Raw genomic sequence first — 16,163 nt, 5'->3', positions numbered from 1 at the left:
GGACAAAGTTCAGCTTCTTAGGCTCGTGTACTTCAGTCTGTTCTGATCTTAGTATGTTTGAGAGAGATTTAAAACAGCAATACTGTGCTAGGTATAGCTAGGTATATCCTGTGTCCCGCGGTGATCCATTTCCCTGTAGGTAATGTACATTGTTCCTGTTCCGCTGGATCTGCCCCTGTTATTTGCGATTTGACCTCCTGTTACGTGGAATTTGCAAACCAGAAATAGGGGAGCCCACATATGGAAAAGGCGTGCTGAAATTGCCTGGAAGGATGTGAATTGTTAGGGTGATTTGTCATATGGCATCGCATCTTTTAGGAGCTAGACCAAAACTGTGAACTGGCTTGACAAAGACTGTGGAAAAGCATCATCTGGAAATCAATCACACAGGACACTATAGGACACTATAGATTTGGGCACGGCCCGAACCAGGGATTTGAAACTGGAAAGTCTCCTGGTCTTGTCCTTAGCTCCTTGTCATGAAATAATATTAAATTTTTTAAAGATACCGTCCGTAGCAATGAATGTGTGGAAATGCACGTCATCTGCAGCAGCTTCCTCCCTAGCTGAAATTGGGCAGGAAGCTTGTATTGCTGGCTCGCCAGTTTGGCCAAACATAGCAACTGAGAGTAAACAGCAGCTGAAGGAAGGTAGCTGAAATGCAGCAGAAAATAGGCCACAAAAAGTAGCAGCACCGTCTTAACTAATGGGAATTCTGCTCTGGGCAGGTGTTGGAGGTCATCTGAAACCTCGGCGTAATTGAGGATGTGGAGAACGGAGATTAATTTCCTGTAAGACCTCTAATCTTTTTGGGAATGGAGTTCTGTTACTGAAGCAACACAGTAATGGGAGGCAGAGATTAAGGCAGTGGTAGGACATAACAGGCAGTGTCAGATCAGATTTTCTCCAGAAGTCAGTAAAAGTACGCAAGCAGGGATTGTTCTGCAGCCTGCCTTCAGCTCAGCTCACTGCTGAGGCTGAGCCTGACGTCCTGCAGCTGTGGAGTTGTAAGTGCACCGAACAGGGCTCGTAGGTGGTGGCTCTGTCCCTACCGCATTTCTGACCTGTCACACCTTGCCATTACTGCTGATCCTGAGCAACTTTGGCTGCAGCAGGAGCTGGGACAACAAGAATGTGCTGCTGGAGCTCAAAAAGGTGCAGCACTACATCTGAGCTGGCGCTCCTGGGGAAAAGCACGGTCCGAGCTTGTTCTTAGTTTTAGTTGTTTGCTTTTTTCCTCACTTACATCCAGAGATAAGCCTTATATCTAGGCTAATGAAGTGTATGAATCAAATTGTAATTAGAGAGAAATCTTCTAAACTCATACTTTTTGTATTTATATATATTTTACTTTATCATGTGTACACTCTGGAATCCCAAACTGATGTATCTTGTGACCGTATTCGTAGCATATCTGAGACGTACTGACTCATCTTTTTACAAAAGAGGATTTTTGTCAAATTACTACATTTTTATCATAATAGCACTTAAGTGTTTGTCTAGAGTAGCTCAGATAGTCAGTTAAGTTAGCTGCTTTCTTTGTGGTATTTTTTCTACTATACTTGTATTTTCTGCCACCTATAACTAAGGTGTATTACATCCATATAGAAAAAAAATAAATTTTATAAACATTGGTCGCCGTTAGTGTATGCATTGAAAAGTTCATCCCATCGTGCTGCTGCTGCTAAGACAGCATGACCCGTCGGATTCCTTACTGTGAGGTTCTTATTTTTTAAGGAGTTGGACTCTTGCAGCAGTGAGCCCTGCATCTGGGTAGTACTGATAGCAGTGACAGTAGTTTAGTTTAATCCTTGTCACTTTCTGTCACAGCATTCTATTTTGTTCAAGATAATTTGGTTTGATTTAAGTTATTCTTCTTACGGAAATAATTTAATTTTTTTCTACTAAATCCTGAATGCTTCCTCAACCATGCTTCTAGTAAGTCTCTCTTGCTCTTCAAAACAAATAGCTCAGCTCAGTTTCCACAAGGAAAACCACTTTCAATTTATTTGTGTTTATTATTATTATTTAACAATGGAAGTGTGCACTAGGAATTACAGGTAATAACAATTTTTAGTGTTTATACACAGCAACGTTTATACGAGTTGGAAAGCCAGCTGCTCACTTACTGTTCAGATTAAATATATATATATAAAGGCAGTAGCAAAGCTAAATGAAAGCAAGGGGATTTCGGCAGGTGCTAGTGAACACTAGAACACTACTTCTTAAGGTTTTTTTTTTGTTTTTTTTTTGCCATCTGAAAAATAAATGGATTTTGTTCTCCTCACCGAGGAGGAAAAATGTGCTTCATTTGGCCTGTAGGATTAGAGCAGGAGGAAGGGCTCTGAAACTCATTAGTAATAGAGAGATTTTGGTTGAAAATGTGGAATGCATTACAAATTGCTCTTCTTTATGTTTCAGGATTCTCAGATTCGTCAGAGTACAGCTTACAGTTTACATCAGCCTCAGGGAAACAAGGAACATGGCACTGAACGAAATGGTAGCCTGTACAAGAAAAGTGATGGGTAAGTACTGCTGGACTCCACTGGGGGGAAAAAAAAAAAAAAAGGTCTTAAGATCAAAATGATGTAATAATATTATAAAAACTGAGTCACTTTTTTTTTTTCCCTTTAAACCAGAATCAGAAAAGTGTGGCAGAAAAGGAAGTGCTCAGTTAAAAATGGTTTTCTTACAATTTCCCATGGTACAGTAAGTATTTGTTTACAGTATTTTATGTACATGGTTGCTAATACAAAAAAGAAAAACTATGCTGGTCTATATTTGTAATTTGGAATTAGCTACATTCCTGATGCAGTGCTTTCAATGTGATGGGTACATATTTTTAAGGCAATCTTTCAGAAATATATCAAGACGTACACAGTATCTAAAAATACAACTGTTTTAATGCTAATGATGCTAATGGGAAAAAAATGCTTTTTTAAGGGCTCATTTTGTTCATATAAGCTGTTCATATTTTACCAGACTATCTAAAAATACGAATTCTAACTCCAGCATTATGGAAAGATACGGTTGGGCGTTAAGCCATCTTTTACATACGGTTGAAACAGCTTTATATTTAGAAGACAATCTGAAAGAATAGTGAATCTCATTTCTCCCCCAGACTTGTTTCTCTGTGATAATGTGTAAGAAGGTAACTTTCCTGGAGAGCAGATGTTGGAGAAAATTAACTTTGAAGGCAAATTCTACCAGAAAGATGAGAGGGCATTAGAAGCCCCTCTTTCTTTGATACCAGTATTTGCAACATGTTAACAAACTTGTAATACTTTCTACTTTAATTTTGAAAATTTTATACTTTCATAATTTATACTTGCATAGTTTTTATTCTTGGCTTTGAACTCAGCTCTTCTCCCTTTCCATTAACCTTCGTCTTTTTATGTTGCACTCTCAAAACTTTAAGTTTCTTAAGGCAAAAATCAACTCAGTGACAGTATTTCCCATTCTTTGTCCAATAAACAGGCCCGTTTCTTGCTCCTCTTATGAACCCTTCTGTTCTTCGTCCTGTTATGCGTGTTGCTATAACTACAAGTTGACCCTGGCAGCAAAAATGAATCAATCTCTCATTTGTGCATCTAGCCACAAGCTGTTGCTTTCTGAATTGACAACCAGGAACTAAAGAGGAATGCAAAAACAGGCCTGCAAAGTAGAGTCATTATAACTTTGGGACTGTCCACCAGTTTATCCCCGTTTGAGTGTGTATGAGTGCGTCTTTGTCAGAGAAGAGTCTATTGGTATTTCTATACCCAAGTCTCCATGTGCTGCAAATGGACTTGGCACTGGACTTGCTGTAGTGGGACCAGGAGGAGTGGAGCGAGGGCAGCTCGGAGCTGGCAGAGGTTACAACATCCACTTGTGGAGCAGAATTTTAATCCAAGTGCACTTACTGAGTTCTGTCAAGATACTGTTCTGTTCTTTTTATAAGTTGTCTACCAGATGGTCAGACACTTTTAGAAGCAGATTGGTGGAACTGTAGCTGGAAATCAGTTGCTTAAGGTAGATACTTAAATGCGGGTTTAGCTCTGTAGGTTTCACTAGTTTGGTCTTGATCTTTTTGTAATAAAAAATTAAGGGAATACCATCTCATTTTAAAATTTACTTCAATTTTTACTCATTTGCTTAGTTACTCCTTATATATTGGTGGCAGTTTTGTGCGAAAATCAATGCTTATTTCATAGACATTGAAAAGGGTAGAGACAATTTCTATTTCTTAAGGATTTTTTGAGTATCCTCTGAGATTTTTGAAGCAATAGCATTGATTTCCAGGCATTGTCAGGGCTGATATTTCTTGATCTCTAAAATATGACGTATCATTATCTTTTCCCAGCTGTTCATCAAAATGAACCATCTCTCAGAAATTCAGTTGTCAGTTTTGTTTGCTTTATTAAATACAAATTGTAAGTGCATTTCCTTTAAAGGCTACCTTTTCTTCATGGACGTCTGTTCTTTGGTCTTGTAACCTCTCAGATTTTTATTAAGGACTGGGATTCTTTGGCTAATTTCTAGAACAGCCATCTTCAGGCAGATCCAGATGCTGCATTCTGACTTCAATTTCCCTGCCAAGTGCTCTTCTGATACAGACAGGGAGAATATGATTTGTTCTCACCTCACTGTAATGCTGAACATGTCTATATCAGCATCTGTGCAGAAGCTAGATTTTGAGACATCTAAAAGCTTCAAAGCAATTAGCATTCATGGAGCAATGCACAAGATAAAAATTGACTGAAAAATAGACACTGCTCCTTTGTGTAATTATTAGCAATTGGAAAATTTCTGACATCTACCTGACTGCAATTTAACATATGTGGTTGAAGAAAAACAAGGTAGAAGCCAATTGAACAATATAAATGGGAATTCATACGTGGTTTCTGAATCAAGGAAAAACTTACTTTTGAAGAACCTCAGATTTCTCAAAGTTGATTTGATTTTCAAGAGCTTAAATGATATTTGCAGGTTGTCTGCAAAAAAAAAAAAAAGAAATATGAGAATGTTATTATCAAGGAATCTTTTTTGGTTGTTCTTTACTTCTGGAAACTTTAATCTACCGTTATGATTAATGGGACAATCTGAGCACAGAAGAGTCAGATTTAATCTATTGATTCTTAGTAAATCACTGTGGTATCTGGAAAAAATGTGCGATGCAAACAGCCAGCCAGCCCATTGAGTAAGTGGACACATTTGCCCATGCCTTTTGTGAAAATCAGCTCTGTATCACGGAACTCCTCAGGATGGTGTCAGAAGCCAAACTTTGTGATTCCTGCATGTGCTACTTGTTGGATGTAACGCAGGATGCATTATAAGTCGTTTTGGTGGATGGAAGGTGACAGTTTTTCCAGGAGGGAACATGAATTCATGCTGAGGTCTGTGTGCATGAGGGGTGGCAGCACATCTTTTCCAGGCACTGGTGTGTTAATGTGGATGTCCAAAAATTTGGTAGTAGTGTAAACTTTATTTATTCAGTCAGAGACACAAGCAGGAGAACAAAGCCCAGAGATTTCAAACGGAGAATTTAATAACAATCTTTTATACAGCCTCGCCTCTCTTTGTCCCAAGGCTCTGACCTCTCCCCCGAGGAACATCTGCCATGGGATGGAAACGTGTTGTTCACCAAGTAGTGGGCATGGGGACACTGTTATTTGGCTGCAGGGTAGAGGGATGAATGTGATGATAACAGCCAAAAGTTAAGATATTGGTTTTATTTTTTCTTTATTTATTTGTTTGTTTGTGGATATTTTTAAATTATTTTTTTTAATACAGTTGTTAATGCTGATCCTCTTAGAGGGTTAAGGAGGTTCTCAGTTAAAAAGCTTTGAAATATGGCTGCATTCCAAAATTGTCACATTGGCCCAGGATGTGTTTTAAGTTGTTGCAGTCATTTCCGTTGGTTCTGAAATCCTGATACAGAATTGTTGTACTGCACTCTGCTATTCAGAGAGAAGTCTCTGTGTATTGGTCCTCTCTGAAACAATTTGATGGGTCCACTTACAGCTTCATATTTCAGGAGATACAGAAAACGAGTTAGGTCCTGTATGAACTTCAGCTCCAAAGTCCTGGGGACTTTTCTGTAGTTTCCAGCAAGTGGATTCTTTCTTATCCAGAATTTATTTACATTTTTACATTCTCATACAATCTGTGAGAAAGATACATGCTAGCTGCCCAGTGGCTTCTTTAACACATTTTGATTTTTTTTGCTTTATCTTGTATTTTCATTATAGGCAGCTTCTAGACACTTCTTGGACAACAAACACATTAAAAATTTAAACACTGGAAACTGTATTGCTATGATTATTAAGTATATTTAAACATAACCAAGAAAATAGGCCCAAGTTGGCATTTTCAAGATGTTTTCTCGCATACTTCTAGTTTCAGAGAGCTCTTGCTGTTTGTAGGCTAAAATAATGAAAACTGTGTGCCCTTTTACTGCTAAATGGAATGTCTGGAATTCAAAAAGCTACTTACTAGGCAGAGAATACAATGTGGTTGTCAATTAATTGTCATCTTACTGCTCCCAAAACCTCTCATGGGTACAATTTGGTTGACACAGTCCAGCAAATGGCCTGCAGGTTTGTTGTTTCAAAGCATGAATGACTTTGTCTGCTGGTTATGTTGGGCAAAGCATGAGCATGTTGTTTTTCAAGGACGCTGTGACATTAAAAAAAATATATATGTGATTGTTTTCCTTATGTTCCTCCATGGTTTTGGTCTTTTCCTGGTCTTCCAATATAATGATGTTGTTATCCTTTTTTTGCCAGCTACATCATTTTATCAGATTGCTTTTAGGAAATCTGTACGCTTCAGACTTGTTCTCCCTTCTTTTTGAATGAAATGTTTTCATCCATAAATTTAGAAGAGATTAAGAAGATCTACATTTCTTATGATTCATTGCAAGTTACTTAACGTTATGCGACAGTTCAGCTTCATTTGACAATTCTTGTTCTTAAATAATTAAATCTTGTTTTAGCAGCTTGATAGATTAAAAAGGTTAGAACACAACATTAAGCATGGTAATGTGTTTATGTATATTTTGATCTTTACGACAGTAATTTCTTAATTCCTAATCCCTCAAGTCAAGGTTGCAAACATAACGTCTTTCTAGGTCCTACCCCAGATCTGTAGACAGGCAACTTAAGAGAAAGAAGAGATTAGTTGCAGAATTGCTGTTTGAAAAGTCTTCGTAGCCTTTATGAGATAATTTCAAAATGAAATTTGCTTATTCATTTTGCTGTTAATAAAACATTGCCACTTTTTATTCAGTAAGGAACTGAAGTAGGTGGGATGAACTTGACTAGAAATCATATATCCCTATAGAATATAACATTCTGTTTAACTACATTTTTTTGATAATGAACTGCGTCAGCTTAGTTTTGCATATGTTTGTTGCAAGACTTCTCTGTGCAAATTTCTTATTTTCCTTCAGTTTGGAAGGCTGGTTGGGATTAAATGTCTGCTGAGAGTCTTTCCCTTTCTTCACCGATTATTGAAAACCTAGATGACAATCTTTTTAAAACTATATGTTAGAGGGTTAAATTAAAGTAAGATGTATGTCTTTTTGTTATACCTGATTGTTTGAGGTAAATATTACTGGTAAGGTGATCAAAAAAAATGACAGTTAAAGTGATATCACCTCTTCCCCCTTTCAAAATTCTAGTGTTTATCCAGTTATCAGTAAACAAAATAGCCAAATATAAGAAAACATAGTTTACAAACCAGAAGAAAGCATAAATCAAAACCTGGATACCTTAAAAGTTGAAGTAGCAGCCATTTGTCAAGTCTTTTTGGCTAGTCAGATGTTATCCCATGTCTTTGGACTGCAGGGCTCAGTCAGTATGAGTATACTAAAGCTTGTATCTTGTTTTATCTTCAAACAGGCTAACCGACCTCCCGCAAAGCTCAATCTGTTAACCTGCCAAGTGAAAACAAATCCAGAGGAGAAAAAATGTTTTGACCTCATATCACGTAGGTTTGTTGTTTACTTCTTTTTACTTGCAGTTAATATCAAAGGGGTTTGCATTATTTCTGAAGGTGTGTCAATAATCAACTTAAATATTTTAGCATTTAAAAAATGCTAAAATAAAATAAAGGCTTTATAAAATGCTTTTTCTAGGACAGTTTACCATTTCATGCATCTTAGCATAATGCAAACTAACTATATGTATTTGGAAGACTACTTTTTTATAGACCTTTGTTTACTCCAAGTACTCCTATATCATTTTTTGCCACCATACAATAGGGTAACAGTATTTTTGCTGTGACATCACTCTTCTTATGGAAAATGTCAGAGCTGATCATCTTAGTTATAACTTTGTACAGGATCAAAAGAAGGCTTGAATCACACTTTCTGTGTTTGATTTAATTGGAAAATCCTAGGGCTTATCCTGACTGTGTCTTTATCTTGATGGTGTCTTTGAGCCTGACAAGTTTGTTTTGCCTTTTTTGATTACTGTGGTTTAAGAGCTCGTTTGGAAACTTGAAACCTTTGTTACACACAGATGACCTCAAATAAGGAGTCTATATTTTAGACACTCCCCACCTTGCCATCAGCAGAACTTTAGACTTATGATTACTGAGGTTATATCTAGAATATGGAAAAATTACTATGCTCTCCCGCTGCTTGAGTAATAAAATCACAGCACTGAAGAAAGGTTTCTGTGTAACGAGCAACAAGCCACCTTGTGTAAACACAGATGAACCAACTGTACCCAGTGCAAGTGAAACTTGCTGAATAGACTTTTTGGCTGTCAACGCTCCAGAGATGAGACTAGAGGCCTTAGGAGTCAAACACCAATAAATCTTAGATTTTTCCAAGAGTTTTCTGCAAAACCAGTTTTTTAATCTGTACATGAATTATTTATTGTGCAGACGACAGGACATACCACTTTCAAGCAGAGGACGAACAGGAATGTCAAATGTGAGTTGCTTTGCTAATTTTATTTCTGATACTGGTGTCCTTCTGAGATGTTACCGTGAACTGTAGAAGTGCTGCAGCATTTAATAACAAAATATTACTGCCATTTTAGATGGACATCTGTTCTACAAAACAGCAAAGAGGAAGCTTTAAATAATGCATTCAAAGGAGATGATAACACAGGAGAAAATAATATTGTCCAGGAACTGACAAAAGAAATTATATCTGAAGTCCAGAGGATGACTGGAAATGATGTGTGTTGTGACTGTGGAGCACAAGGTGACTCTATTAAGCATATTTCTAACTGGTAAAAATTCTATGTATCTTGAGAGTGTTTAAGCTGGTATTTTATGCTTTCTCTTTTACTCCTTATTTCACAAAGATTGTACACAGTAGAATATGTTAACAATTCAATTACGCTGCTTTGGTAAGATTGATTTTTTTTTTATGTGCATATTGTCAGGGGGGAGAAAAGGTATTGAAAAGCTTATTTTTCTCCTATGTATTTTGCTAATTGTAACTTTTGCTGATATAAATCAATTGAACTTACTTTATTAGCCCGCATGTTACCAAGTTTACATAATACTTGGGCAAGTAAGGCAGTAAGATACTCAAGGCATTTTCCTAATGCACCATATTTTTTAAAAACTTTTTATATTTGACTTTGAGAGTGAGCCAGGAGATGGTCTAAGACTGCACTTACTGGAAAAGAATGCATCTGCTGACTGTGTTTTGGAGCATTGGTTTTGGTTTTGTTGATCAATTCATTTCTACTTTAATCCTCTTCAAATTATTTTTAAATTCCTGCAGTTCCCTGTGTAATTTTATGTTACAGAGGCACTGCAGGAGCTAGGCTTTTTGATTTGGTGCCGTAGCTGACAATGTAGTTGAGTAGAGAACAGTAAGCAGTAGTTGAGTGAGAACTCATTGTAGTGTGGTGCTGTAGGTATGCTTCATAATTACTGCTGCTTCACATAGTCTAAAGTCTGTATTTGAAATACAAAAAAGAAAACTCTAGATGACATTATTTTAGTTTGTATTGCACCTATTACCCCGATTGATAATGTGACACCTTAATATCAGTGTTTGTAAAAAAATACAGTTCTTGAAAGTGTGGAGAAAGACAAACTAGACTATTTGAGCAGTTCCCTTTGGGGTAGATGCCCTTTACACACACACGCGAGCGTGCGCACAAATTTAAAAATCACATTTTTGCTTCTTTCACTATAAAAAAATAAATCCTGATTTGTGTTTCCCAGCAGAGACAAAGTAAGGCATAAAGACATAAATAATGAAATCTGAAATTTTACGTACAAGAATGTAATTTTTACGGAATTTAATTTATATATTGCATTTCCTAGATTGAAGCCATTACGTAAGTTAATTTTAATTCTGTGGGTACTTTTTGTTTCAGATCCTACCTGGCTTTCAACAAATTTGGGAATTCTAACTTGCATTGAATGCTCAGGAATCCATAGAGAACTTGGTGTTCACTATTCCAGAATGCAATCACTTACATTAGATGTGCTGGGAACATCTGAACTTTTGGTAATGAAATACCTTTTATTGACTTAAAAATAGTACTATAAAATACTTCCAACACAACTATATTTTTGTCACTTTATATATAGTTCCAGTCTTGAAAGTTGCCTCTTGGTAAGCCTAATTTAAGGAAGTGTAATTCCTCAAGATTATGGGAGCCTCCCAGAACGTAGTGACTTGCTGTAAACTTTGCCTGATCTTAGAATTCAAATTAATAAGGCTTAATATTTTTTGTTTCCAAGGTTTTTGGTAGTGGTTGTTTTTTTGTTTTGTTTATTTTTACCCTTGGCTGTCAAACAGCTGTATTCTTTTAAAAATGCCTCTTAGATTAAAAATTGAAGGAGTCCACAAATACCCCATGAAAATTGTCTCCCAAAAATGCTATATAATTAATCCTCAAAGGATGAAAATGTATGTGGCTTCGCTACACAAAGAAGTTACCACGTATCAGCTGCTCTGTCACAGTTAATATGTGTGTTCTAACACAGCACTAAGTATCTTACGTTTATTATGGAGGCTATTGTCTTGATTCTTCAGTTACTTGTTTGTGTGTTGAATCCCAGCTGAAAACTGTTGTCCAAAAAGGTTTGTTCATGATTACTGGTATAATAGCAGAACTAAGAATCAGAAACCAAAAGTCCCAACCCCTATTTTCCCTTGTCCTCCCCCTAGTATGTGTGTGACAAATAACCAAACATATTTGTTAAGTGAGTTGTGGATGGTTTGTTTTGTTTTGTTTTTGACAGCTTGCAAAGAATATTGGGAATGCTGGGTTTAATGAGATTATGGAATTCTGTCTGCCGGTTGATGAGATGATAAAACCTAATCCAAGCAGTGATATGTAAGTAAAATCCACTACTTCTGAAAAAGGCAGGCATTAAATTTGACATTGCTAATGGCTTGTCCCATCGTTGTTTGCACCAGCATGCCATGGAAAATTTGTAATACCTTAAATAGAACCTTACAGCCAAGGAGTAAATTTTTTATTTTTCTGATGCTTTGCATGTCTCTTTTATTGAACTTTATATGATCAGACCTTCAGTAATAGTTGGGATTATGTTACCAGCTCTCTTGATTATGAATTGTGGGACACAGAAGAAATTAAAGATGACTTGTTGAGAATTTTAAAGATACACAAGGGCACAAAGATAGAGATTAAAACCAACTCTATTTGTTTTGTGCTTTTTAAACACAAAATAGAAATTAGAATGAAGTATACGTTTTCCCTGAAAGGTACTGAACAACTACTATGTAGAGACCCTTCGTAGGACTTCAGTCCATAACTACATAGAGTAACAAGAGAACATTTAACTGAATTCCTCAAAAACACTGAACTGTGATGGCAGAGACACAGCAAGGACAGCTGCTGACTTGGCTGCATCCTACGCTGTCATAAGAGAGGTGGTAAATAATGCAGAAACAAACCCAGAAGAAATGGCTTTGGATGCAGGTGATTTTATGTTATCCAGACTTGCACCGTTCTGGCAGAGCTGATATTAAATGCTACAGTTTAAATAATTTTGCTTGCTTCTATCAATAATAATACAGACTATATTAATACTTAAAAGTACCAATATTTTTACCGAATGCTAAATTAATAGATTAAAATACTTTTTAAAAATGAGGCATTTTTTTAGAAGTCTTTTACTCTGAAAAATCTGTATATCAAATTTGTGGGTTTTTTTTTCATTAAGTAGGAGCGTGAAAACAGACACTTTTTAAAACCATGCAAGAGTATCATCCTCTGTTTTAGGAAAAAGAGCTATCCATTGATTCAATCTATTATTCTTCAGATTATTTTTTTCTTTTTGCCCACTATTGTAATATCTAGATGATAAATTTTGGCTTTGTCAAATGCCTTCTGTGCAATGTTGTGTACATCCCAAGAGCTGGTAAGCAGTTATGCTTGTGAGATGCATGCCAGATCCTGTCGTAGAGTGATGGGAAAAGGAGTAGCTGCTTGTTAGTTGTGCATTAACAGCAAAAGTGGTAAGTCATGTACTGATTCAAGTGTACTAAGTGAAAGGTTTCACCTCAACTTAGAGGTGAAACTAAAAACTCCACTACATTCTCCCTAACTGTTACAGCTGTGGTGAATAGTTGCTTTACAGAATGTAGCCGCTGCTGTGAATACAGATCCAAAGCCTGGATAGCCTGCACAGAGGTATAAGACAGATTTTCTTATCCCATGCCTTCTATCCCTTTTCAGCACTTGCAGGAGTACAAGTCAGGTAAACAACCTGTAAACTGCTGTTAGCAAACCAGGATCATGAAGCTTTGATGTATTTTCTGTGTGTAAAACTGAGTATTCTTGATCTCAGTATTACACCAGAGTTCAGAGGGGAAAACTTATGGTGTGTGTCCATATTGTAGTTACATTTCATATGGGAAATACAAGACTCGATGTCTTACATGCATATTTAAAAAGAAAAATGACAATGAATGAGAACTACAATCTTTCTCAGATTTTATTTCAAATGACTTGCATGTATTTATGGAAATTCTAACCATCTTCTGCTAAAAATTATAAAAGTAAATTATATTCAATTTCAGGAATGCAAGAAAAGATTATATTACTGCCAAGTATATTGAGAGAAAATATGCAAGGAAAAAGCACGCTGACAATGCAGCTAAATTGCATGCTCTTTGTGAAGCTGTCAAATCAAGAGATATTTTTGGGTTAGTCCAAGTATATGCTGACGGTGTGGATCTCACAGAAAAAATTCCACTGGCCAACGGGCATGTAAGTGTGGTAAATTTTATTAGAAAAAAAACATTATTAAAAAGTTCAATATGCTTTCATAATAAAAAAAGAATTTTGTTTTCTTATTTGAGGCTAAGGTTTGAAATGCTGTTCTGAACATTTGTTTCTTTAATGCTGTAATTTAATCGTAGCAAAAGAAGATACTAAAGATTTTAATCTAACATTGTTTCATGATACTATAATATTTAAAATGTTTTTAAACATTAATTTTTTCAATAATGTATTTGCTTTTTCAAACTCATTTGGTTTATTCAAGGGAACAAATGGGAAGGAACAAAGGTTTTGCAAGGAATATTTTAACGGCAACATGTTGGAATATTTTGAAATTAAATATTTTAATTGATCTAATTTATGCCTTATTAAAATTTCTGCTTCTCTGTAAATCAGAAAAAAAAATTGTTTATTTTATTTTTATTCTTAGGAGCAAGATGAAACAGCACTTCACCTTGCTGTTAGATCAGTTGATCGGACATCCCTCCATATAGTTGACTTTTTAGTGCAGAACAGGTAAGTGTATTGAAAACTATTAAATTGTTACTGATGCTGCTTTTCCATCAAGTAGTATCTAAAAACAATTCTAGTATTTGCAAATCTAATATTATTCTTTGAAAATCGTGTAATGAGAGAGGTTTACTAATATAGAGTAGGAACGAACCTTATTTTAATCAATTTTCCTCTTCTTTCCTGTACTCCAATAGTGGCAATCTAGACAAGCAGACATGTAAAGGTAGCACAGCCCTGCACTACTGCTGTCTGACGGACAATGTTGAGTGCCTCAAATTGCTGCTGAGAGGGAAAGCTTCTATTGAAATAGGTAAAAGGGTAATGTTCAATTTCATATTTGTAACTGCTGCAGGTAGGGAAAAAGTGAGTGCATTTTCTCCTCAGTTACTTAACATAATTCTATGAATAATATCATAATTTAAAAAAAAAATCAATATTCATTGTTCATTTCAAATTTAAAGTTGACTTATACATAAATTTGTTTAAAAGCAAGTGTAACATTAAGTATGTACCAAGGTTTTCAACTGATGTCTTGTTGCCTAATTATATACAGCCCTTTCATGGCTATCATTCCATATATGTGGCATGTAGAGTTGCTACTGATCCTCGTGTTCAGAGGGATGCTATTAGTTTGATCTCCATGTGGAGGAAACAGATTAATTTTAGAGTGTGTTGGTGTAGTAGTTCGCTATGTATCTGCAAGTATATCTCTGTCTTTAGTAATGGACAGATTAATGATGACTCCTATTATCCTAACTTTCTTTTCTTGATGTAATAGCTAATGAATCAGGAGAGACGCCACTTGATATAGCTAAACGCTTAAAACATACTCACTGTGAAGAGCTGGTAAGTGTTGCATTTTTCCATATGTTTGTGCATTTATAAGCAGAATCACGTCTGAATATTTAAGGGTTTACAGTTGAATATTCAAAAAATCTATTCCAGACAGAATAGGCTTCTGCTTAAAAAAAACAATCAAGTTAAGTGCTTTTATAAAGAAAATTATATTTTTTCTTAAATGCTTTGGAAATGCTTAACTTCTCGGTGCCAGAGCATGATTCTGTTTGAGACGTTGGCCTCAAATCCACAGAAGTTTTCTCTGACATCCTGTTGAAATCAAATCACCATACTTTTTATTGATGAAGGCCACAGAAACAAAGTTCATCGCTACTTTTAGTAAACAAGAAAAATGGATTGATGGGGTTAAGATTCCTTGATAAGCGAGTCTGTATCAAAAAACCTGTGATTGCAGTTGATTTCTTTAACCTGCAATTTCTAAACTGAAGCAAATAGGATGTGGTGTTTCTTGTCAAAAAATGGAGAATGGGCCTGCAATGGGTAATGAAAAGGCTAGTTGCTTTTGATTTAGTTCTGTCGTGTTTGGGCGGAGCTTCATTCTTTGAACTCACCCCACTGCAGTAGCTTTCCAAATTACTGGAGTTTGTTCTTAAAATAAAGGTTATGTTTGTACTTAGAAACCAAGGTTCCTTCTATGTGTATTTTTTGTTTTAAAGTATCTTGTTTTAAAAATAAGTAATGCACATTCCAGTAGTGTCAACAGTCATCTTTTGTTCCTCAGCTTACTCAAGCACTGTCTGGAAGATTTAATTCTCATGTGCATGTAGAATATGAATGGCGATTACTCCACGAAGATCTTGATGAAAGTGATGATGATATGGATGAAAAGCTACAGGTTTGTATCAGAACGTTATTAATATTCTGTGCATATATCTGTGTAAATACAGTGTTCATAACAATCTCAACAACACTACTACTTAATGTAGGTATTAAGACATTGCAAAATGACATTCAATAATAAAATTCAGTAGCCCAAATTTTAGCTTCTGATTATCTTCATTTTCCTGTTTAATATAAAGTGAATAAAAAAATATGATCATGTGGTAATGATCAGATTGCAATTAGCTAGATGTGATATTTTTTCATAACAGACTCAATATACACATAGTATAGTAGTTATTGTTTCAACACATCAGGAGTATTTAGGCCTTCTGGTCATCAAGCAGGAGTACAATGAGCTAGGAAAATCGCCATTACAAAGAGAGGTACTTTACAGTATCTCCTCATTTTTGTGAGAAAGCTCCAGTCGCTGTCTCTAATTTTGGAACAAATCATGCATTGACTTGTCTTCAGCGGTGCTAAACTTTTGGATTAAATTAGGCGTGTTCATTAACAGTAGGCTAGGGTCTTAATTCTGAATCTTCCTCTAAAAATATTTTTGTTCTTCTCCGTTTTTATACCTTAATGGAGGTTTTGCACCTCTGGTGTTGGTGTGGTGCTACTGGGTCACGGGATGCCACAGAATGGCTGAGGTTGGAAGGGACCTCTGGAGGTCATCTGGTCCAACCGCCCTGCTTAAGCGGGGTCACCTAGAAGCAGTTGCCCAGGACTATATCCATTTGGCTTTTGAATATC

At 36.0% G+C, this 16,163-nt stretch overlaps 1 protein-coding gene across 4 annotated transcripts in view; it reads left to right on the top strand.

Annotated features, from left to right (window-relative positions):
• Window positions 1-16,163, top strand: part of ASAP2 (ArfGAP with SH3 domain, ankyrin repeat and PH domain 2) — an 87,815-nt gene that overhangs the window by 53,939 nt on the left and 17,713 nt on the right. For all 4 annotated transcript variants that reach the window (XM_083827998.1, XM_083827996.1, XM_083827995.1 and 1 more), the window contains 12 exons: window positions 2,422-2,525; window positions 2,640-2,709; window positions 7,884-7,971; window positions 8,875-8,923; window positions 9,033-9,199; window positions 10,335-10,468; window positions 11,209-11,303; window positions 13,016-13,205; window positions 13,648-13,733; window positions 13,925-14,040; window positions 14,509-14,576; window positions 15,310-15,423. In XM_083827998.1, coding sequence (XP_083684124.1) covers window positions 2,422-2,525; window positions 2,640-2,709; window positions 7,884-7,971; window positions 8,875-8,923; window positions 9,033-9,199; window positions 10,335-10,468; window positions 11,209-11,303; window positions 13,016-13,205; window positions 13,648-13,733; window positions 13,925-14,040; window positions 14,509-14,576; window positions 15,310-15,423 — 1,281 coding nt within the window. The remainder of the gene's footprint in view (window positions 1-2,421; window positions 2,526-2,639; window positions 2,710-7,883; window positions 7,972-8,874; window positions 8,924-9,032; window positions 9,200-10,334; window positions 10,469-11,208; window positions 11,304-13,015; window positions 13,206-13,647; window positions 13,734-13,924; window positions 14,041-14,508; window positions 14,577-15,309; window positions 15,424-16,163) is intronic.

Source organism: Anser anser (assembly GCF_964211835.1).
Source record: "Anser anser genome assembly, chromosome: 3".
Classification (NCBI taxonomy): Eukaryota; Metazoa; Chordata; class Aves; order Anseriformes; family Anatidae; genus Anser; species Anser anser.
This window is presented reverse-complemented; position numbering and strand designations above follow the sequence as displayed.